A 23325-nucleotide genomic window follows, 5' to 3' on the forward strand; every position below is an offset into this window, starting at 1 on the left:
ATAATCATCCACTTATAGTGATCAATTCAAGCCAGACAGATGTGATCATCATAAGTGGTTCCAACTGTAATAAACCGCGAGTCAAGAACAGAATAAACATTTTTGCCTAACTACGGAATCAGATATCTAGGTACCATAGCCAAATTATTACAGTAAAAAACATTAATACCAGAATAACTGTTAATACTTCTTACACGATGGTACATCCCATGATTTATCCATGATATTCCCATTATGCAAGTTGTTTTGACATGACTGTACACCGCACTCTGTATGTTCATCATGTGGTCCTCTTAAGGAGTCATTGTTCAGTCACAGTGACACAGACTGGAGCCAGTGTCATTATTACTGTAACAGGCTGGAACCACAATTAAGGGAAAAACACACCAACATGAAGTGAAACTGTCTTTAAACACTGTCCTTTATATAAAACATCTACTTCATCCTTATCTTGTTATTTTAATCTCTGAAATTCCACTGAGGCAGGAACAAGTGTGAGGTATAAAAAGCGAGGCGTGTCTGTGCATTGGCAGGACAAGACTGAGCTCAGCGAATAAGGCAGTTTGCTGGCTAATAACCAAGTCCCTGTCCTTGTGTGCTCTCCCGCCTCACTGAGCCTTATTAACCAGGAAAAGAGAGACATCTGCCCTGGCCTATCACCTCCAACAGTTAACACCCTCTCTGCGCCCGCCTGGTCATCATCATCTTTTTTATTATGAATTGGATTTTATTACAAAGAGCATTCCTCTGGGTTTCATGACATTCTTTGGCATGACTTGGAAAAAAAGTGGCCACAATTATTTGAAATGTAATTAGTTTGTGGTTCCCAGAGAAAGAGAAAGAAGAGCGCTCTGTTCTCCTTATTTGTCGTCCTGGTCCTTGCAAGGATAAACAAAAAGAATCACATACTAATAAAGTAAATTTTATTTTAAGCATACATTTCAGCTCACTTCCTTTGGGACCCTTGAGGAATCCTCAAACATTCAGTTTGGGAGCCAACAGAAGCACAAACCATCTAAATCTCATTTAAACTTTTAATAAAAGACGGGGAACTGTAATAGGTGAGTAAACAAATTGGAAGCAGCGCTGGGGCGAGGGTAGACAGAGCCCCTCAGTGTGCTGCCAGGGATTAGAGGAGATTTAGAGCAAAGTAGGAGATCACAAGGAACAGGTGAAGGGAAGATCCTTGCCATGCAGCTGATCTACTGTACACTAACCCAAACTGAACACTTATAATTCCCTACTGCAGCTAGGGGACAGGAGAGAGAAGCCTGCTGGAGCTCCTTCACACCAACAGTATCACCTTTCACTCTTCAAAAGGAAGCTCCAGTAAAGCTATGCAGCTGTGAGCTCTATTTGAGGAGACTGCCAAACCTTTATCCTCTGCCCCGTCACTGCAAACAGTGACAAAGACGGAGGATTCAGGGCATAAACAGCATGCCTAATGCATTCAGTATCACTCCTGGGAGCGACTGCATTCTTGGCACAGTCTTGCTTCAACGTCTGGTATTGCTTGATTTAACATGACAATTATTTAACCTGTAAAGAGCTCATAAAGCATTAACATTTGCTATTGTAAACATGCCAGGTAGGGAACAGTGATGTGTTTTACATTGCTGGGTAATTGCTGTAAGGTTGAGTACAGTTTGAATTATCAGTGCCAATGACAATATTTGGGACAGATATCGAAACAATGCTTTTATCAGAATCAGAGTTACTACTTTCAATTATAGCCGGTGACAAAGACGCTTTGGGGCGCAAGTGAAACATATCTGCCGTTAAAATGCAGGTTAAACATGCAGCTGAAGTAGTGTGAATTCTCAGCTGTCAAATGTATCTACACTGTACAACGTGACAAGTCGACCTTACTTTAAAAATCTAGGAAACCGATTGATTAACTGATTAAATTTAACTGTTAGTTACGTTTTCTTCACATCTAATTGTTAGCTGCTGCAAAGTTGTTGCAGCTTAAAAATGACAAGTGATATGAATACGTTCTTTCTAAGCCTTAGCGAGTAAATCAAGTTAGACTGTGTAACTGAACAGTTGTGTTTACTCAGTAGATTTTGGGAAACTAATCACGATATTTTTGAACGACATACCTCAGTATGGATATTGCCTCGATATATAGGTCTAATTAGCATGTCATTTTTGACAAATAATCATCTGTAAAGTGGTTATTAGGGCTGCAACTAACGAATATTTTCATTGTCAATTAATCTTCTGATTATTTCTTCGATTAGTCGACTAATCATTTTATCGAAAAATGTGTTAAAATTTTGAGAAGTAGGCCCATTTCCACTGAAGAAGTTCCTGATACTATTTGGGGGGGCAGGAACTACTACAGGAACGTCCTCTCGCACGGCCCCCTCAACCGCCGTGTCTCCACTGAGAGCGGAGTCGGAGGAAGGTTCCTGTAAAGTTACGGGCTCTGGTTGTGACGTAATCGTTGCACGACCATTTTGACCGGGGCGACTTAGGGTCGCCGTTAGCCGATAGCCCGTGACCCGTGAAAAAATTTTTTTTCCAGCAGATGTCTTAGTTACAACATGATTGAGCTAACTGGAGTAGTTTTATGTCCAACGGGAGGCTTTTAACAGATCACGTCCTGATGTTAGCTTTGCTGCTGCTGTTAGCTGTCCCTGTCAGCTGATGCTTTCTAGACATCGTGATTTCCCAAAACTGAATAAATACCACACATAGCAACACAAAACTGCTTTGCTAACTCAATCATGTTGTAACTAAGGTATCCGCTAGAAAAATATTTTTTTCACGGGCCTTTTAATGAGTTTTTTTTACATGGCGGCGGAAGCTATATGAACGAGCTAACCCTCGTCTGCTGAGTTTTAAAAATGCCGGCTATTTTGTTGCTTTCTGTTGTCGTCACATCCCTCCTTGAGTATATCCAATCAGCACCAAGTAATCCCCAAGCCCCAGCCAGGAGTCTTTTGGGGCCTTTCTGAGTACCTACCCTGAGGCAGGGACTTGTTTAGCCCCTGTAACAGTTCCGGAACTCTGTCCTTCAGGGGTGGTTCCTGCGGTGGAGACACGCACCAACGGCCCCGGCCCCGTAAAATTACCCCAAAGTTCCCGCGGTGGAAACGGGCCTAATATCGGTCTGTCTCTCCCAAACCCCAAAATTATGTCATCTAATGTCTTGTTTCGTACTCACGCCAAAGGGTTTTAGCTTACCGTCATGGGAGAGTGTGTAAAGCTGCCAATATTTGAACGTAAGAAGCTGCAATAAGAGTATTTTGGGGTACTTTTATAGTACTTATCTATGACTCAAATCGATTAGTCGACTACTAAAATAGTCAAAAATTATTTTAATAGTAGATTAGTCATCGATTAGTCAATTAATCATTGCAGCCCTAGTGGTTATAATAACAAAATGGGTAGAGGCAAATTGAAACGGCCTGGTAAATTCAGAAAGCATCAAGCAACTTGAGAGCCAGAAATTTTTGGTTGGTGGAGACTAAAGCAGAGTTAAAAGAGCAGATGTTGCACTTACTATCATTAGATGGCCAAAAGAAAGAAAGAAAGATAAAGAAAAACAATGATCCAACTTTGAATGACAAATAAAATGAAATGGCAACACTTTGGTTTAAAGCTTTCATTACTTGACAGTTACCAAAGTGTACTGAGGTTTAATACCAATACCCTGCCCTACTAGTAAGCATGAGCTGCGACAGTAATGAGTGCTCGGCAACAACAGTGGAGCATGAGAAACTTAATGACACCACCTTAGACTACAACTCTCACACTGATATTCCATTGTCACCAAGAATATCAGTAAGATTTAACATGCTTCACCAGTGTTGGTGCAATTAATAACCAAATATAAAGTCAAACAAAAGTGGTTAACTTGAGTTTAATGTGGCCCTGGATGATGCAGTCCCTCAGTTTACATCAAAAAAAATGACACAATGATAACTAATATTACAGGTCTCAAGTTTAAAATAAGAAACATTTATTGAACAGTAAAAAATACTAAAACAAGATGGAAAGTTGAGTTAGAACAGGTAGTATATTATTATTATTATACATTCAAATAAAAAAAAAGAGTTCAGTGCTCTTAAATCTTCCAGTAATGTCTTTATAAAATAAACAAACATTTAAGCTGAAGCATAAATAAAACAACAACTACTGTACACAGTAGGATTCAACAGTTTTGTTCAACTTAACCACATACTTTCAAATGAAAAAAAGTGCCAAGGATAAATAAATCTGCGAACCCACGCGCGTATCGGCCAATGCCGATACAAGTAAAAAAAACTCAAATATCGGCCGGCCGATGTATCGGTCTATCCTTATCAGAGACAAGGTTAAACTGGGTACAGAATGAGTCTTTAAAACACTACATCACTCCATCTTAAAAAGGGCATCACAAAGTGGCCACAGACTTTTCAGAGAAGGTTTATAAAACACATGGATCCAACTAGGGCCTGTGTGAAGAAATCATCAGTCATTGGAGAGTCATGCTGTCGTCATATAATTAAGTGGGAGCTTCTTGTCCAGGAATGGGGAGGGGCAGTTTCCTGTACACCAAGGCGCGTGCCTGGTTTTATCAGTACATCATCACAGGAAGTTGTCAGTTTGTTTGGAGTTTTGTGCAGTACACAATTTAATGAAGGTGTATGAGATCCTCTATCATTGAGACACAGGAAGTACAGCGCCAGCAACATGCTTTTTATCTGATCTGTTAAATTAAGGCAGCTATAGTTCTGGGCTCACCATGCATCTTGGTATATGTCATTTGTTCCTAAATATTTTGGGTCAGCAAGGGCTTTACAGACATATCTGCCAGAGCTGCCTGTGATATGCATGTCGTGGAGTTTGTTTGGTATCAATACTAAATTGGTTGTCCAAGTAATCTGAAATTATTCTTGTAGAATGTACAGATCAAATTTTATGCTTGAAAAGTACAATATTAATTCACCTGTGAATTCTATTTCATAAACACATGAAAAAAACTGACTAGCAGTGCCATTATAGTGTAACTGTATTTACAGCTAGTCAATATTGACAGTCTAAATCTAAAGTTACTCAATATATGATTCTGAAAATGCCAATATGTTAAATTTCAAAGTGAGGGAAGAGTATTCCTCTCTCAGCATCACAGCCAGATGCCTGGCTTACACACAGGTATCATCCTTAGAAATTTCAGTTAAAAACAAATGACTGTTTATTGTTAAGTACAGAACACAGAAGGGCAGTGAGGCGCAATAAGGGGCACAGGTTTGGGTTTTTTAAGCTAAGATGTTTGGGTTGTATCTGGATGCTAGGATACAGATATCTGCAGAAGTAAAAATACTGGCACAAGGTAGAGTGAGTAGAGACCCGCCAGCCTAAGTGGGTTCAATATTAATTTCTCTGCTATTGTTGTTGTTCAGCGATGTGATGGTTGGTCCTTGTGGTATTTGTCCCACCCCTCCTCCACTGTGATCGGACAAGTGGCTGTGGTGTTTTACCCAAAGTTAAATATTTTTCAACTCTTGGCAACCAGAGAAAAAACAGCACACGTGCAGCACTAAGCGCAGGAGTAGACATTCAACATCTCGTCATGCTGCTGGCATTTGTAGCAGAAGGTAGCGCTCCCATGAAAAAAGAAAAAACATGAACATAGTGGTTGTGCGATCAACTTAAAACAATACAAAGCCAACTAGACAGCACAGTGGTATGCATCAGAAGAAGTGCAACTGAGGAATCTGTTTTAGCACAGTCTAACAAACTGCGGGGCTGAGAGGGCCCCGGGGCTGTTTTTGTTCGGTTTCTGAGATCACTCTCTTTCTGATATATATTCCCTACGTGTCTGCATCATCAATTGAATGTGGTCTTCTGCATTGTGTGGAATGTGTTTTTTCAGCAATATTTTCCCAGTGTTTACACTCAAGCCTTGTGGAGCAGAAAGAAGTAAATACATTGTGTTTACAGAAATGTTCGTATCCAATCAAGCATAGCCACTGGCCATCTCAGCTAGACTAAACTCTCTACTGTCATGACTGGCACAGACATGCCTTTCCATAACGCTGTTTACATATGACACACGGACTTTAACTCGCTCAGTCTGAATGTATGCACACACTGTATAACAGCTGTCCCTTTAAGCACAACAGTACACTGCTCCAGATCAATCAAAGAGGAAACCTTTCCCCTGCTAACGACCGCTTTTCTCATTCACACGATGCAGTCTGACTGTAGCTCAACCTCAGTCATTCACACAGTGGTAGAAAGCACCCACACACATCCAGAAATCAAAATCATCAAGCAGTAAAGGTAGTTTTCTTCTTCATATCTCATCACATCTATCTGCTGTTACTTACGCTCCACAAATTTCATGTCCTCCCTTTCAAACATACTCCAGCCCACATAAAAGAGCTTCTGTGGGGCTAATAAGTCTGCAAAGCATTGCTTTGCTGCAGCCATGAGCCTTCTCTCTCCAGACACCCACAGTTTAAAGTAAGTTAGCTTGCACTGCACATTAATTTCATTTCTTCTGTTGGAATATTTCCAAACGTCACTCTTATGCCTGGGTGCCACTGTGCCTATAAAGTTAGATCAAGTGATATCTGACTGGTCAATTAGCCGACTGTTTGGTCGTGATGCTCTTGTCCGACCAAATCACAAATGCTGGTGTTACCGTAATGAGGCCATGTGTCCACCAATGCCTTTCTTTTCCCAGCTGAACAACGCTACCTGTTATTGTTCAGCACTTGTATTTGTTCTCTGTGACATTTGGTTTTTGATGTGTTTGTCCCGCCCCTTCTCCGCTGTGATTGGACTGCTAGTGACAGTGACGAGTGCTGCATTTCACCTGAGGTTAAACGTTTTTCAATCCTCATTTTTAATCAGAAAAAAATAATTTATAATCACAGATGACTTTCAGAGTCAGATTTTATCATTTGGCTTTATTTTACTAGGTCTCCAAAAAGACTCAAGGCCAGACTACAAAGCTTCTGAAAGGGATACAATCACACCAAGGCCTTGTTGGAGCGGCAGGATGGCTAGGGTTAGCTTCTGGGCTAAAAATAGCATGTCTCTCTCTTGCATGCAGCGTTACAGAAATATTTACTGTTAGTAATGTTACGTTGTATATGAAATTGTCAACCTAAGAGTTAATGTCTATAGTGTCCAGTATGCCAGATTTTTCTCATAAGTCCTGTTCAACAGGACTAGTGCAAGCAGCTCAGGTGGAAAAGTATTAAAGTGTGCAGTTTATTGTCGGATAATATTGCAGTGGAGATTTCACTCCCCTGAACAGAGAGTTAACTTGTCCTCGGCAAGTGTTAATATTGAGCCCTATGACAAGGGAAAAATGCTTTGGTGGACACACAACAACCAGCAAAGCGCACTCAGTGCACTGTGGCGATTTAGTTTATCTCGCGAAAACTTGTACGGATTTTTCCCCCATCAACCAGGGTGAGGAGTAGGAAGAATTTCAGTCGACCAAGATTTTCTTCGGTTGATTACAACCCTACTGAAAATATACATATGTTTTTGCTACATGCTGCCTTAACACTGATGTTCAAATCGAGTACTCTTGTCCATCCCTAGCATTTACCTCTAGCACCTCAGTCCTGGTTTGAGGTAGATTTTATGCATCAACAAGACTATAAATACAGTTAATCTTTATTTATAGCATGACATATATTTATAAAAAAACTGGAGTAATGTTATTAATTTTCACTTCCAGATATTTAATTGTTTAAAAAGCATCATAATAATCCAATTACATCTCCTAATTTGAGATTATAACACACATTTTCCTTTGGCAGACAAACTATCCCTTTGTTAAAGCAGATGAACCGGTTCCACTGTCTCACACAAACACATGGGTGGCAACAACTAGGAGGAGCAGCCTACCAAAACAAGACCTCATACAGCAACTATTTAGTTGATGGTTTCAATGCTGAGAAACAGTGAAAGAGAAAGGTGAGAGCACACCTGTGTTACAGCAGCCTCGGGCTCTGACACGTAAACTTGACCAGTGTCATGGTGGAGGAAACCTATCGTGTTTCAATTAACAGATAAATCTTTGGCTTTTTAAGGGATTTAAATTCCATTAGTGGCTGAGTCATACCAAGAGACGAGGTAAATCCACAGTGAACAAAGAAAAGTTTGTCAGTGTCTGAAATCACTGCAGCATTGACAAAGAGAGGAAAGGTGTGGAGTGTTCCTGGGGAGGAAAATTACCTGCACAGTTTTTTTAATCCTATGCGAAGGACCTGGGTATTCAGAGGAGTACAGGTCTGTCAGAAAGAGTGAGTTGATCAGCGTCGACTTCCCCAGCCCAGATTCCCCTGAAACACAAAGACAGAGCCAGAGTGAGTGGGTGGGAGTGAACTTGAGAGATGCATTTTACACAGTACTTGTTTTCTAATCCTCTTCTTCATGCCGGACTGAGGCACAACATGACTCAATCTCCAGATGTTTATCAACTCCATTTCTTATGCAGTCTTTCACAGTTTGACATTCTTTACATGTTTCAGATTCAAGGTTTTTTTCAGGACAGGAAATGGCTCTCTTTAACCCCCTTTTTCAAAACAGGCAAGCGTTAACACAAGACGAAGGAAGAGACAGACAGGGTGGAAGTTCTGTCCTCCCAAATTCTTTTCCTGTCTGCATTTCAGGAATCTAATCAGAGAATCATGGGAAGGGAGGAGAGGGGAAGGAAGATTTTAAACCACCACAGTCATCATTTATTTTCACTCCAACAAAAGAGGAAAAACAGAAATCAAAAGCGCAGATCCTGTCTCATTGTACTCAAAGAAAGGCACAGGAGGCAATCAGGCAACTGACACGCTCATTCACTCTTTTCCTCCATAAATATGAGTTACAAAGGTTTACTGGTGGCTTAATCTTTATATCTTTATAGTTATAATAAAGACTTTGATCCTTTGAAATATGTCTCATTTGGACTTAAAAGATCTTTAACATCATTAGGTGACAGAACATTTACTGTCTTGATAGAAAAGCTTTTTGTTTTCAACCTTATTCATATAAGATAAAGTAAGTAAGTTTCCTGTTTATCCACCGCCAGTGGGTCGCATGTGCGGCGTCATCAACAGCTCTGCCCACAAGTTTTCAACAGCCTCTCCCATGGTGGAAGGGCTCTCGTCTTTTTTAACTTAAAGGGTTCTGCCAACATGTCTACCCTACGAGGCAGAAAATTGGGCACCTCAGATCAACTCACCAGTCCGGCTCAGTGTGTCTAAACACTCGCAGCTTGCCGGCAAAACGGCCCAACATTCGCAGAAAATCTGGCAGGGCTCTAGTCTTGGTTCCCACTGGCTGCAGCTCGCAGACAAGGTCCCCAACAAGTCCAGAATTTACCATATTAGATATCTGAAGAATGTCTACGATGTATCAGTGAGTCTCTTCGCTCAGTTTTATATCACTGTAATTGAATATTTGGGGTTGAAGACAGTTAGTCTTAGAAAACAAGCAATGTGAAGATGTCAAATTAGACTCAGAGAAGTCATGAGGGCCAAACATTTGCTTTTGAACTTCTGAAGCTCGAATAATCACAAAAATGTCTCCAAGAAACTAGAGGGACTGCCTGTGGTAATCCAATACCATCAGTTGTGTGGCTGTTAAGATTGGGGTGAGTGGAGGGCAACAAGGAGCCGCCGCACAAAAGCTTCAGTGTGTGAGGAGAGGCAGTCATACGCCTGCCTGGCACTGCAGCCAAAGAGCTGCTCCTGACCTTTACAAGTGGCCAGAGCCAATATGGGCCACCGCTGCCAGCGACCCAGCCACTCAATGGGAGGAGGACGGCGAGATGAAGAAAACACCACACAAAAGGATCCTTCACTCGACACACTCTCAGAGTCATAAATATTTTCCTAAGAGGGTAGAGCCGCATTTATCTTGCAATCTCAAAAGAAACGTTTCAGCGATTATAGCTGGTCTGTGATGAAACATGCAAGACCGCTGTAAACATTTCTTCAAGGCTGAGAGGGAATGGAGAACTCTTATGCACTGAAGGCTGATGGGTACCAGGGGGAGGCTGTGGTTTTATGCAAACTGTGGGTGAAATACATGCGATAAAAATGTCAGCCTGAATTAGGGAAGCTAAGAGCTGACAAGAACAGCAGGACCTAAGAGACACAGTGAGACCCCGGTCTGAGTGTGAGGAGAGGGAAGATGAGGAGCTCTGGTTACACGAGAGCCACACTCATCAAACTCAGAGTTATGATGTTGGTGGTGGCGGTGAGTTGAGTGGAGATGCTGATCATGGTTGGTCAGAGCTGTGGCTGCTTGTTTTGATGGGATGGGGTCATGAATCTGCCACAAAACTGAACCAGAAATGTGATCAGATCATAACCGGTTGTGACCGACTGAAAAATATTCCCAACCCCTGCTGCTCGGTGAGTCAGATGAAACCAGTATGTGAAATTTGAGTCTTTGCTCACAACATAGATACGGTTCATGCAGAATTTACAACCTATGAGTTAGTTGGACACAGTTCTAGCAGCTAGCAGCTAACGATGCAAACTCCATAAACAGCATTAAACAATGGAAACACTGATGGCAAAGCTAACAGTGTTAACCAGGGGGAAAGTGGAGGGCCAGTGCTGGGCTTCCATGTCAAGACACTGCCATTCAACAGCAGCGGTGACCATCGTATGAGTGCAGTGCAAGGCAGCGATGATGAGCTAGCCAGTGAGATACACATATGCAAGCATCGGCTTATAAACAAACCACAGACAACACCCACAAAGATAGCGTGGCTTCATTCTCTGCTCAGGACGCCATCACAGGGGGCTACGTTGTTTGTCATCCCCCTCTTTTTCTCACTCTACTACATGCAACAACAAGAATCTTGCAGAAACAAAGGTTCTGCTGTATAAATGGGTTCAACTGTTCAAGCTACAATTTCTGGTAGTGCTGTTCCAGAATTCAAATAGTTTAGGTCAATCTTATTCTCCAGTTTGGAACCGACACTCTGAAATTTGAGGGGAGGGTGGGGGCACAGGAAGTGCACCCGCACAGCAGCCACCTCAGACTATACTTCTGTTACAGTGTGTCACATCTCCTGTGTTACCTTTACTTTACTGCTTTTTCTGGCATCTAACATAATCATCAAAAGTGATGTGAAAACATTCCGCAAATTAAAATAATTGGACAATGTGCTTCCAAATTACAGAGAACCTCTCCCGCATGGCGATCACACTGCTGGACAGCAGTGGAGGAAGCAGTGCCAGAGACTGCTCTGATTCGGGAGCAGGTTAGTTGACCTCACTAACATTCAGCACCGGACCTGAGTGCTTCCAGTGATGGGAAATGAAGGTGAAGAAACTGGGCGTGCACCGGGAGGCCCGCTGCTCTGGCCTCCCTTTCCATTTGCCGCCTTCTTGTTTCCATTACAGTCGGGTTTTCCAGTTAGGTCACTTTGAGACAAGATTGCCTTTGAAACACTGTGCAGCAGCCTGCCACAACAAATATCCCGTGTTGTTCAGTGTACAATGACACAACAAAAACTTTCAACACAAGGTCTGAATCAAAGCTGATGATTTGATTCATTGACGTTTAGGGGGCAGCCCTAATTTATAAGGTAAGATGTCTTTACAGTTAGGACATGCTATAACTAAGGGTGCTGATTTTCTATGAATAGCATTGCAAAGGAACGTAAAGCAAAAATAATATTTACAAACTCAAGATTGTTGGCCTATCTCAGTGTCTAACCTGACAGAAAGTTTGCTGAACCAGCGCACACCCCATCCCCGTCAGAAACCTCCACACATAGAATCTAATTCTGTTGGGAACACCATATGGCAAATCCCCAGCTTTATCAAAGTTGCATCCCCAATGTAACGTCCACTTTTGTCTTCCTAGAGGCTTATTTTTTTCGTTCAGCTGCTTATACAAACTTCGTTGTTGGTTCTTTACCCTGTGGTCGTGCATCCCAGCACACATTAGCTTTTAGGTATTTTTTGGTTGTTTGCTAGCAGATGGTTTTGACAAGCAAGTACCTTCACGCAATACAAAGTCAATGGGGAGCGAGGAATTCCCCTCCGCTGTGGGCGGGACTTCACTGCAGCCTTTCTGAACTGCACAGGGATGCAAACAGAAGCCACTCATTGTCGTTACAGCTGGGCATCCCAACTGCAGCACCAGAGGAAGACCACTCTCACTGAGCCAGCCCGCCAAGCCGGGGTCCACTGCCTCGCTGCTCGGCTCGCTCAGCAGCCAACACACTTCCTTTAAAGGAAATTTCCAGCAGCTGTGTAAACCATGGGGGTTTATTCAAAGGCACTTACCACTGCATACAAGAGGCTGCTGGAGGGGAAGCAGGAAAAGTTTGGCTTTTGAGAGGGAGCCCGCGTAAGGTTAATTCATTTGATAGGGCTTCCAAGACACTGGGCTAATGCTGTGCAGGTGAAATGAAAAGTCAGTCATCTTCTCTCCACCACTCTACGTTTATGAATGGGACTTTCCCTTCAAGAGGAGCAGGAGACAGTAAAAGTTTAACAAGTCTGGAGCACGACAAAAGTGCTGCACACATATCTGTTGGCAAAGGCATCAATTTCCTTCTGTCTGTGTCAGATTTCGACTCCTTTCCTAAAAGCCCCTCTTGTTTATGCGAGGGCATTCTTTCTAAGAGAGACACACCAGAGCTCATTCAACTCTCTGTCAGCCAGGTCCAAACACAATGAGCTCTGGCGGCAGTGGTCAACATCAAGGTCAGTTCCTGCCAATGTGCAAATCACTGCCAAATATTGACTTTGACCAACAAATGGCTCTGGCCCACTTTCACTTGGCCGTGACAATAGCAATCCCCCCACGTCATCTACATTAAAAAAAAATCTACTGGGTTTTAAACAGGATTGGCACTATCACTCTTACATTTGATTTCCATTGCATTTCCCTCCAAAAACTTTCTCTCATTTATCTAGATATATTTAAATAAGACACCTGATTAACTCCACTCAAGTGTAAACAGCCATCTTCTTCACAAATTCACAAATGTGACTTGAAAAATGACTGTTTAAAGTTCATGAATGTTCATATAATTAAGCAGCATAGTTTTCCAAAATGCTGCAGAGGATTTATTCTCAGAAGAGAAGATTTTTATGGTGCCGTTATAAGAAGCGTGTTTGTCCTGTTACTTTCTGACTTCGGCTGCAACTAAGGATTATTTTCATTATCAATTAATCTGCTTATTATTTTCTCATTTCATAGATCAATTGGATTGTCTATGAAATACCAGAAAATAGTGAAAAATACCCATTTTATGTTGACTTCAAATCTTCAAATGCCTTCTTTAGTCCAACCAAAAGTTCACAATTAAAATGTACTTATGTTTCTGTTTAAGCTGGGACCAGGAAAAGTTTGGTATTCCTGCTTGATAAATGACAGATAACTTATTATTAAAATAGTTGTCAATTAATTTTCTGACAATTGACTCATTTATTAATCATTTCAGCTCTACTTCTGACCCTGTTCAGGAAATCTTCTGACATTTAATCCCCGTGGACAGATCATGATATTAGCTAAATCTTGGAGTTTGTTTAGTGGGTAGCACAATACAAGACAGTGTGAGTTCACATAATAAAATATATGCTGATGTAGTAATAATGGCAGCAACAAAATGCTCTGCCAACAACTCTCACAGCGGAAAACTGACCTTTATTTGGCACTTGACAACACTTACTACAATATCAAAAGGGAAACCCTGAGACTTTGGAAACACTTTACAGTTTCATACTAATTTTATTCATTTTTTAAAAGTTATTTTTAATGTGTTTAAATAAAAAACAAAACATAAATGATCTGCTGAGCCTGACCAAGCCTGCAAACCACTGTGTCTTTAAACTTTATTCAGCGAGACTACTTGCTCAGTGTCTGTGAGTCTTTCCATTAAAACTGCACCGAGTGATCGGACCCTTGTGTTTGTATGTGTATCATCTGTGTAATTTGTTTATTTTAGTGTGTGCCCATTTACACATTCTCAGACCCTTTACCTTGTATTTTATGTTATGTGATGAGTGGGCATTGGGTGTGTACTAGTTCTATAAGCAGTATACGCCCATAATAAAGACACCAAATGTATTAATTCCTGGTGTGTTCAAACTTTCCGGAGGGTGTGAGGCGCCTGGTTTCCACCCTATTCATTTTAAATGCCCTTTTAATGCTGTAATGTCTAATGAAGTAAGCACCTAAATATAGCAAAAAACAAGTAACCTGTTTGCAACATAACTTCTTTTACTTTACAACTGCCTTGCTCAGAAATATGTGTCTAGAAATTCCATCACATCCCATAAATTCCACACCTGGTGGGTTCACAGTCGGTAAATATGTTTTATAACTACCCCAGAAAATTAAGGAAAAGCACACACTATCTGGCGCTTCATCTACTCAAGCATGACAAGAACCTGACTTTGCCAATTACCCTGTTATTCTGATTATATGCTGCACACAAAATTACCACATAACAGCCTCTTTCCTGAGAGCGCACAGCAGGGGGAAACTCCAGGACTACACACACGAAGGGAGGAGGGAGGAGGGCCATCTGATTGCTATGGAGACGGGCTCTACAGCCCTGGAGGCAGGTACTGAAAGCCATGAACCCAGGGGACAGGATGTGACATCACACAGGCATTCAGAGTGGCTTCCTGCTCAGGTACCTCTGGATGAAGTGTTGCAGTAAAAGGAAAGGTTTTATGGGTGCGTCTCTCTTCGAATCAGCTGCTCGGGCTTTGACTTTGGCTGCATGAATGGAATGACAGGAAACCTCCTCCCACCATACAATCCAAGAGACATAAGCCACACACACACACACACACACAAGCACAAACACACAAGCAGCAGCAGTGGACTGCCTGCACCGCAGAATGGTGAACAACGTTTTGAATATGGGCTCCCAGACTTTTGTTTTACGTGCAACTTAGCCAGCTGCTAGCGCTTTCAGCTGTGACGTTTTTGTGAAACTCAATACTGCTCAACACACGAACATGTACAGTAGGAGCTACACAGATACAGATTTACTGTACAGAGATGTATCAACAATTTTTAAGAGCTTCACGCTTGAATGAGCAAACAGATTGAAAGACCATAACCCTCTCAGTGTTTGTTATCGTCCGATGAATGCCTGCTTGTGTCAGAGACTGGGGAGAAATAAGGATGGAAAAAAGGTGCTACAAGAGAATTACTCACCCACAACCATAAGTGTGAACTCGAAACCTCTCTTCACAGATTTTCTGTAAACTTGGTTGGGAAGATTTGCGAAGCCCACATAGCCCTCCAGGTTCTTCTGTTGCTGTGGACCAAAAATAAACAGAGCTGATACTTTTCTCCACTGGCCACAAGACTCGACTGGAAAATGAGCACAGATTGTGGTAGATTGTAACGTTTGCTCTCAGGTTTCAGAGAGCACTTTTGGGACCGCTTACTGCAGTGCCACAAAAACAAAACAAATACCTGCATGGACAGCTGATTTCTAATTTGAGCATAGAACAGTCTAGTTTTAAGTGGATGTAAAATGCAGAAAGCCTAGTAAACATCTAGTAAACACAGGAGCAGTATAAAGCAAAACAGTTTCCTAGTTTTTTTCAATTGCTTAGTGATATCTGCGAAGGAAGACTAAATTTCCATCCACCTGTCTTTATGCATATTTTCAATTTGTGCTGAAACACCTGAGCAGTCATCATATCATTTCACGTATCTTACTCAGCTCATGTACTGATGACATTTCTTTCCCCTTTTTGTTTTAAGTGAGAAATTATGTGCATAGATGTGTCACCCAGTGATACATCAGAACAACAAACTATTGATATACGGTGATAAATAGAAAAAGATAACAACAGTTACGGTAGCGGTTTGAATTTTAAAGTTTGTTATCGTAATTTTAGTGTCATAGAAAAATATCCTTGATTCCATTTCATATTCAGGCTTTGAGGAGGTGAAAACGTGTATCGATAAAAGATAAATGCAATCAATGATGACATAGAGTCGTGACGTATCGTTATTGCATAGGCCACTGCAAAGCTTTCTTTGTTGTCTCTGGGTGGTTTTTAACACCAGATTGTTACCAGAACTCTTTCAACAGCACATAGCTATAATATTAGTCATTCAAAACTCACTTTTTGTCATGGGTTTGATGGTGCTCTTTTAATGTCATCACTGCGTAATTGCATAACAGCAGTATAACAGTAGTGGATAGAAAAGCACATAACTTCGCATTTTTCATCGCCTCTGAATTTTCTGAAAATTCAATTAAAATTTGTGCTACATTTGAATGACTGAATGACTTTATTTCAAACCAAAATAAAATAAAAACATAATAAAAAACAAACAAGACAAAGATAACTGTGACCAAAAAGGAGTAGGTAGAAGTAAAACTTACATGCCTCTACCCAATTCTTTCATTTCTTCTTTTAACTCATTTAGTATTTCAACAAATTCCCAAATCTATTTGCAACTAATACACAACTATCCCCCGCCTATTTACCACCCAATTAAAAAACATAAGTTATCTTTTATATCAAACTATTGCTTCCAAGGTGAAGAGTTTTTAAAATGTGCATCTTGGGAGGTGAAAAAAAGGGCGACAATATCAATTAAACCTAATGTAAGTGGCGCTGAGAGGGAACAGATTGTTATGGAGTGTTTTGTGTTTCCTAATTAAAAACATGTCACCCCTTACATCTGTTTTTAAAACATTTTAATCACCCTAAAGGCTTTAACTCAAATAACTTTACATCTGAAATCAACTGATTTATTTGAGCTGCAGGTGTGTCTGCAGACAAATAACTCAGTTCTAAAAATATATAAAACAACATTTATGAGCATTTGGTGAACAGCAGTACCGGTATGTACAATCTACACAGCGCAGAGGGCCCTGCAGGCTGATGAGAAATAAGCAGAGTACTTACAGCTGGTTTGCACAGCAGACAAGTTGTCAAGGTGAAATTGATATGGGAAGGCAGCGGTCAAAGGAGGCAGGTCCATGAGGCAGGAACAAAACCAGAGAAAAGAGAACCAGAGAAAAACATTTGTAAAAGGACACAACAATTCTCTTTCAGGTCTGCTCATCTGCTGGTAGATTTGCAGTCTCTTTGCAGACTTATTAATAACTTCACCACTAAACATAAAGACAGGGAAGATTAATTTAGCTGACTGTTTCAAACAACAGACAACACAAAACACAGATGGAGTTTTCAACCTGACAGCCGGGTCTCCAACTTTCTCATTTTATAGCTAAACAGAAAACTAAAATATGTTTCTAAAAATATCTGAGTTGACAAACAGGCAGTGCAGCAACAGAGCCTTGATTTATATTTGATCAGCACTGCCTACTTTGACAGGTTGACCACAAATGATGAGGCGTGACTGAAATGATTTTGACGGCTGTGTTAGAGACTCTCCGTTGTTTTATTTGCATGTGGTGGATTCTTGAAAATGACACCAGAAGTGCTACGCAGTTTATCTGTCTAAAAGTTTCCAACTACAGCTTTAAGTTTTGCATTCACCAGCTTGACATACATTTTTCATAACCACATTTGCATAACTGCCACCCTAACCACCTCAGCTACACATGAAACCTTGAAAAACACTGCGCATGACAAGAGTCTGATTCAAAAGTTTTGGTGCACATCATTAAAACTGGCTGTCACATTACCACAGTTAATATGGGTCAACAATGTCAGACCTACAGTAGAGCAACTGCATCGTATCATGGAGCAGTTATTTCCTGTGTGTTTAGGACCTGTCACCAGTTAATGTGAGCGCTTAAGACAATGCATCCTCCACTCGTCACACTGGCCTCACTGGAACCACACACTCACACACATTTCTGACAGACTAACGGCCTACTGGCTTACTTCCCTGGGCCCTCTCCCCGCTGCTTCCTGTGTTGGACTCAGTTTGATGAACAGCAGAGCAGTCGAACACTCAGCCTGAAACAATGTGCAAAGAGCTGCGAACACAACCTCAGTGACAACACGTTTAAGTCAAAACCCTCGCCCTATTGCACCGTACACAGTCAAAAGTATTTTGAGCTTTGACATATGCTACACAAAAAACACCAGCAGTAACTGTGCTGCTATATTCTGATGCTTTGTGGGTATGGTGCTATTATCTGCAGGAGAGGTGTCACGAACGCTGAGCAAGGTTGCAATTTCTTACCCAAACTGTAACCACATATGCACACAAATTACCCCAGAAAATAGCACGCCGACTTTGGGTCTCTTTGTGCATCAGCTTTTAGCTACAGGCAGACAAGTTACCTTCCTACTACTACTTACTGTACTGTCATCACAGAAAAGAGAATTGAGAGACCTTGTTTGCAGTAATTACAGTTGCACACAAAGTCAGTGTAAAAAGTTATTTGAGTAGCACTTATTAAACAGTGAACATACTATTGTCAAACGTGTGGCTTTAGCTTGAGCTTCACTCCAGTGTCAGTGACAAATGAAATCACTGCAGCAGAGCAATTCAACAGTAACTGACAGAAAAATGCACGCTGCATTTTGCTGTTTGAATGTACCGGAAACAACGCGGTGAGGCTCCAGGAAGTTGGGGTTACAAGGAGGTCCAACGAGCACACAGGCAAGGCTCTGAGCAATGAACATGAATTCAACAGCAGGGAGGATACCAATGCTTCTGACAAACCCCTTCCCACGACCTTAGTAGAGCTCAGACATTTTGTGCATCATTCCACATAATATTCTTCCAAACTTCTCTGTTGATATGACTTGGCTGAATTCATACTGCAGCTGAGGAAAGTCCCAAATTAGATTTTTTGGCCTTAAATGAGAATGGACAGAATAGTTTCAGAGATGGAGAGTTTAAAACATATTCCTGTAAAATGTTAAATGCTAAGTTCAGTAATTTAAACATATAGTCTCCAAGCCTGAGCTATGACAACCTGGATGACATCATTAGATTGGTATTTCATTGTTGGTTATTTCTATGCCGCTGCCATACTACTGGTTTATGGAACTCATAAATGACATGTCACTCATGCTCTACTGACAGATACGACTTACATACCAATCCTTATAGAGTGCTGCAGAAATTAGTCCTAACACCCGAAACTGAGTTAGCATTTTTGCACTTCTTTTCTCTGGGTAGGCTGCCTGAAAAAAAGGTCTGTGGTTAATGCAAGCTCAGGAAATGTTCACGCTTTGTTCTACAACATACGTCAGTTAACACCCCACTCCTGAAACTTGAAGCTTTTACATGTCTTAAAAAAGGCAGTTCCTAACAAGTAGCTAAATCAGACTACAGAGCGTCATCACGCCGAACATGGCTTTACAGTCTCGTGGTGGTGACGCAGAAGTCATGCAACCATAGTGTAGTTCGTTTATGGCCTCAAGTTTGTGTTTTACTTCTGGCAATTGCATTTGAACACTATCTTGCTGAATGAAACATGTAGGTTGCCACAATCCTATTGGCTTTTTGTCGATGGAGCCAGGACATCAACTTTCAGGTTGCCTACAAAAACGTCATCCCTGCATCACTCTATTAAGCTACTGATGATAATTGGTAGGTCACTTTGTGTAATCTACAAATGGCTTGTCACTCCTGCCAAACCACTGGATACCATCTTTATTTTTCTTAACATCACATACAGCATTATGCTTAGTCATAGTGTGCCACTCGGTATGTCACAACTGTTCGACTGGTATACGGCACGTCATTAAAACATTATTTCCTAGTGTTCTCTTGGCAGCTCACACCCCCACCTGCATATGACATATTCCTACTGACATATGCCACCAGTGGCAATGGTATATCACTCTGCTGCGTGCCGTATAACCACAACATACCACTTGTGTCACACTGACAGATACCACATTTCATCAGCAGTTACTGTGTTAAAATGCTGGTTTACGCCATAATGTTTTACTGAAAGATGAACACTCCTCGGCAGCAGCTGCTGGTGTGATGAATGCTACTTTTCTTGTAGCTGAACTAGTAGGACTTGTTGTGACTAATTATGGCGAGCATTGTTAGTGCAGCCTTGGACAAAGCTAGCTATGCCAATGGGCATAATGTCAAAATGTAATTATACTTATTTAATGTAAAAAGTGTGTGCCAGTAGAACAAGAGCGACATACGACAAAGAATCGGCTTTTGGCATTTAAATATGTTAGTGAAAAGACACACTGCAAAGTGAAACAATTAGAAAATATTCAATAGTAGGCAGTTTTAGATCGTTAAACATGTTGATTAAAACGCTCCCATTCACTGAGAGCAGCTTAACCGCACTGTACGTCTCTGTCTCATGTGCTATGCACCTTTCAATCACGTCACTATGCAAATGCATGGTAACCGTGCATGCAATATGCATTCTCCCTTCACATGTGCAGTGCACCTGTCACATGGACAAATGTGTCTCTGCACCTCACACACTATGGTGCTTCTGAGCCCACACTGCAGCACTGCCTCAATCCCATGACTGCACTGATTCAACTATGTCTTGATTATGCTACTGGGGTAAGTTAAAGTGTCTTTGATAAACAAGTAGAGTCATTAAAAATATAAAATTCAGTTTATCTTGATTTCTATTCTAATTTTTAATTTTAATGCATCCCCAAATAGATCTGATTGTTGTCTCATTTTTTGCATTTCAAAATCTTATCTCAACCACAAGTCTGTGGCACGAAATCAGACGTGAAGGCATGCACCTGAGTCTGAACACAATTTACAGCCTATTTCAATACACACATTGGAGTATACTGAAGCTGACAGCATTGCATTGACAATAATTTATTTTCTATTTGGAAGAGAGCAAACACTGCAAAACTTCAACTGAATTCATAGAAAGGTAAATAAATTTAGTCAAAGCTAGACCACAAGCACTCAAAACACATCTTTGTTACTCTGTACATGTGTCTTTTTAACATCACATTAAAGATAGGAACAATTTAATTCAGACTTGTGGTATGATCGCACACTTACAAGCCTTAAATTGGCCATGCACAAGCCCCTCACCACAGACAGAGAAAGGATAACAATATATCCTCCACTGATGCCCTTAGAGATAATTAGGCTAAACGCTATTACACTAGCACCTGAACAAACTGAGGGCACACTCAGCTTTGTCATCACTACAGACTTCCCCCTGGTATTTGACCAGACGCCATCTGACACACTCTGTCTGGCTGAACGCCTGACCTGCCCATCTGTGCTATGTCACTGCCACTATGCAAACAGCCCAGACAATATGCCACTTGGCTCTGACTGCTAGATACGACCAATTATATTCCCATGATAGCATTAGATGTACTTGTACTTCCTGGTCTTGTAAACTATAGTATATAGTTGTGAGGCTATTACATCTGATTACACTTGAATATTGTGAGTTAGACTGTGTTTGATGACCATGCATGTAACACCAAAACATGCAACATATTATGGTCTGTCAACTACAATCAAATTTAACATGATCAGGGGTGAAATCAATGATGTCATGGTCCACATGCAAGTGCTTAATAGATCATTGTTGCTGTAGCTGTCCATGGAGATGATCTGGTAGTGTACCTGACATCACATAGCTGACAAGTTGTCTGCTTTGAGTATGACAGACCTGTTTTACCACCTGGGAGGATAACACACAGACCTGTCTAGCTCTTCTCATGACACTTTCAGCTACTTATCCAATCTTATTTCTGGTAAAAACAGCAATCAGTCTCTCTTTTAGATCTGTGGTAGGTTTCAATGCAGCAGCAGAAAGTTTACACTCCTCTTGCAACGTTAATGAGCAGGCTCGACTACACAGCTACTCACTCATGACAAAAACACAGGAAATGCCAGGCTACTACGGCACTGTCGTTAAAAATGATAACGTGCGATAACGTGTAGTACTACATGTTGTTTGAAGAGCTTTCTAGCCAAACTCCATTCATAAATCTGATGATTGTACTAACTAGCATGTTGAAATTAAGTGCTAAACGTTGTTTAAGCATATTATAAGTCAGTATAGCACTCATTAAGAGACACTTTTTAATTCGGCATACGTCGAAAACACCTACAGTTGGGGAACTTTCAGGTATCGTTCCCTACAGCCTGACGTTGATTTTAACGATAACAATAACCTTAAGTTACACCGTAACACAGCATGGTGGGCGGTTGCGACCACACTAACTAGTTAACGTGACATTAAAACAAAATTACCGGAAGACCACAGCCGTTTCCGAGGTGTGCAGCTACGCATACCGACAGAACAATCAACTTTATACACGAAGTTTGTTGCGATTTTCTGTTTTAAAGTAAGCTAGCTAACTTCGGCTAACATTAAACCCAGAATGACTCTCCGCGAGCGGGTTCCCACTTCATGTCGTCTCGCGCACACAGAAACGGTTAGCGTAACAAAAGCAAACTGTCCAACATGCTAACGCAAGACTTCGGTCGACTTTACACACGGAAGAGGTTTAAAAATGAGATGAAACTCACCCATTATTCCGCCGTTCCCGTCTGCTTCACTAACCAGTATTTCTCCGCTTGACATTGCCTCTTACAAACTCAGCGCTCAACTCCTGTGTGAAGTTGTAGTAGTCGTACCTAGAGGAGGGATACGCACATTAACGGACGTAATGGCATGCGATTGACGTAAGGGCGTCGACGTAAAATGCGTACGTCCTCCTTGGAGAATACCGACTGTGCTGCATCAGGAGTTTTTGTATAAAACTACATTTTAGTCACAGTTACAACAGTTATTTGTAATATTATTAATATTAAATAGGAAAACACTGACTAAATTCGACCGGTATGTGATAAATAAATAAACAAAGTTGAATTAAACTTGTCTTTGATGCTCACAAATAAAGGAACTATAGGACAAACATAGGCACTGAGCACACACCACATTATCTGTACTAAAACACAGTGGAAAGAGCACAAAGAGTGAAGGCTGCAGCTCTGAAAGACAGCAAAACACTCTTTGTACTACTTGGGAAATGAGACAGCCAACAGTGCCATCTAGTGGGTATTTATATTAAATACAATTGACTTTTCTCCCATTCATCCTTGTGCTACTTTTTGTCAGTTTTTTATTGAAGTTTTTCTATTTTAAGACCTACTTGAGAGAGAAGTTCGAACACTAGCACCTTTCTGACCTCCACAGTCCCGACCAGCCGCCATGTGATGCAGCTGTACCCTAACAATTACTGGTTTTGGACACATTTTCAGACACTGCCCTCCCAATTCTGATGTCGGCATGGTGTGAAAGGAGGCAATCAACAAGCAATTTGTTTAGTGCACACTGGGGCATTTTTGGAGATCTAGGAGTCAGCCATGGGTGTAGATGTCAGGGGTGACCTGGGGGGCATGTTCTTGTCAATATCTAGAACATATTTATTATATTTGTTCCCCCCA

General features: G+C 41.2%; 1 protein-coding gene across 3 annotated transcripts in view; it reads right to left on the bottom strand.

The window, feature by feature from the left end:
• The window catches only part of septin7a (septin 7a), a 44427-nt gene extending 21896 nt beyond the window's left edge, over nt 1–22531 (bottom strand). For 2 of the 3 annotated variants that reach the window (XM_049602849.1, XM_049602848.1), the window contains exons 1-2: nt 15160–15293; nt 8194–8300 (exon numbers count right to left, since the gene is read on the bottom strand). In XM_049602849.1, the coding sequence (XP_049458806.1) occupies nt 8194–8300; nt 15160–15169 (117 nt within the window). In that variant the 5' untranslated portion in view covers nt 15170–15293. Of the gene's footprint in view, nt 1–8193; nt 8301–15159; nt 15294–21728; nt 21731–22404 lie in introns of those variants that run through there. The other variant, XM_049602850.1, reaches the window with a different exon arrangement.
• Nucleotides 22532–23325: the final 794 nt, after the last annotated feature.

Source organism: Epinephelus fuscoguttatus, linkage group LG17 (genome assembly GCF_011397635.1).
Source record: "Epinephelus fuscoguttatus linkage group LG17, E.fuscoguttatus.final_Chr_v1".
NCBI lineage: Eukaryota > Metazoa > Chordata > Actinopteri > Perciformes > Serranidae > Epinephelus > Epinephelus fuscoguttatus.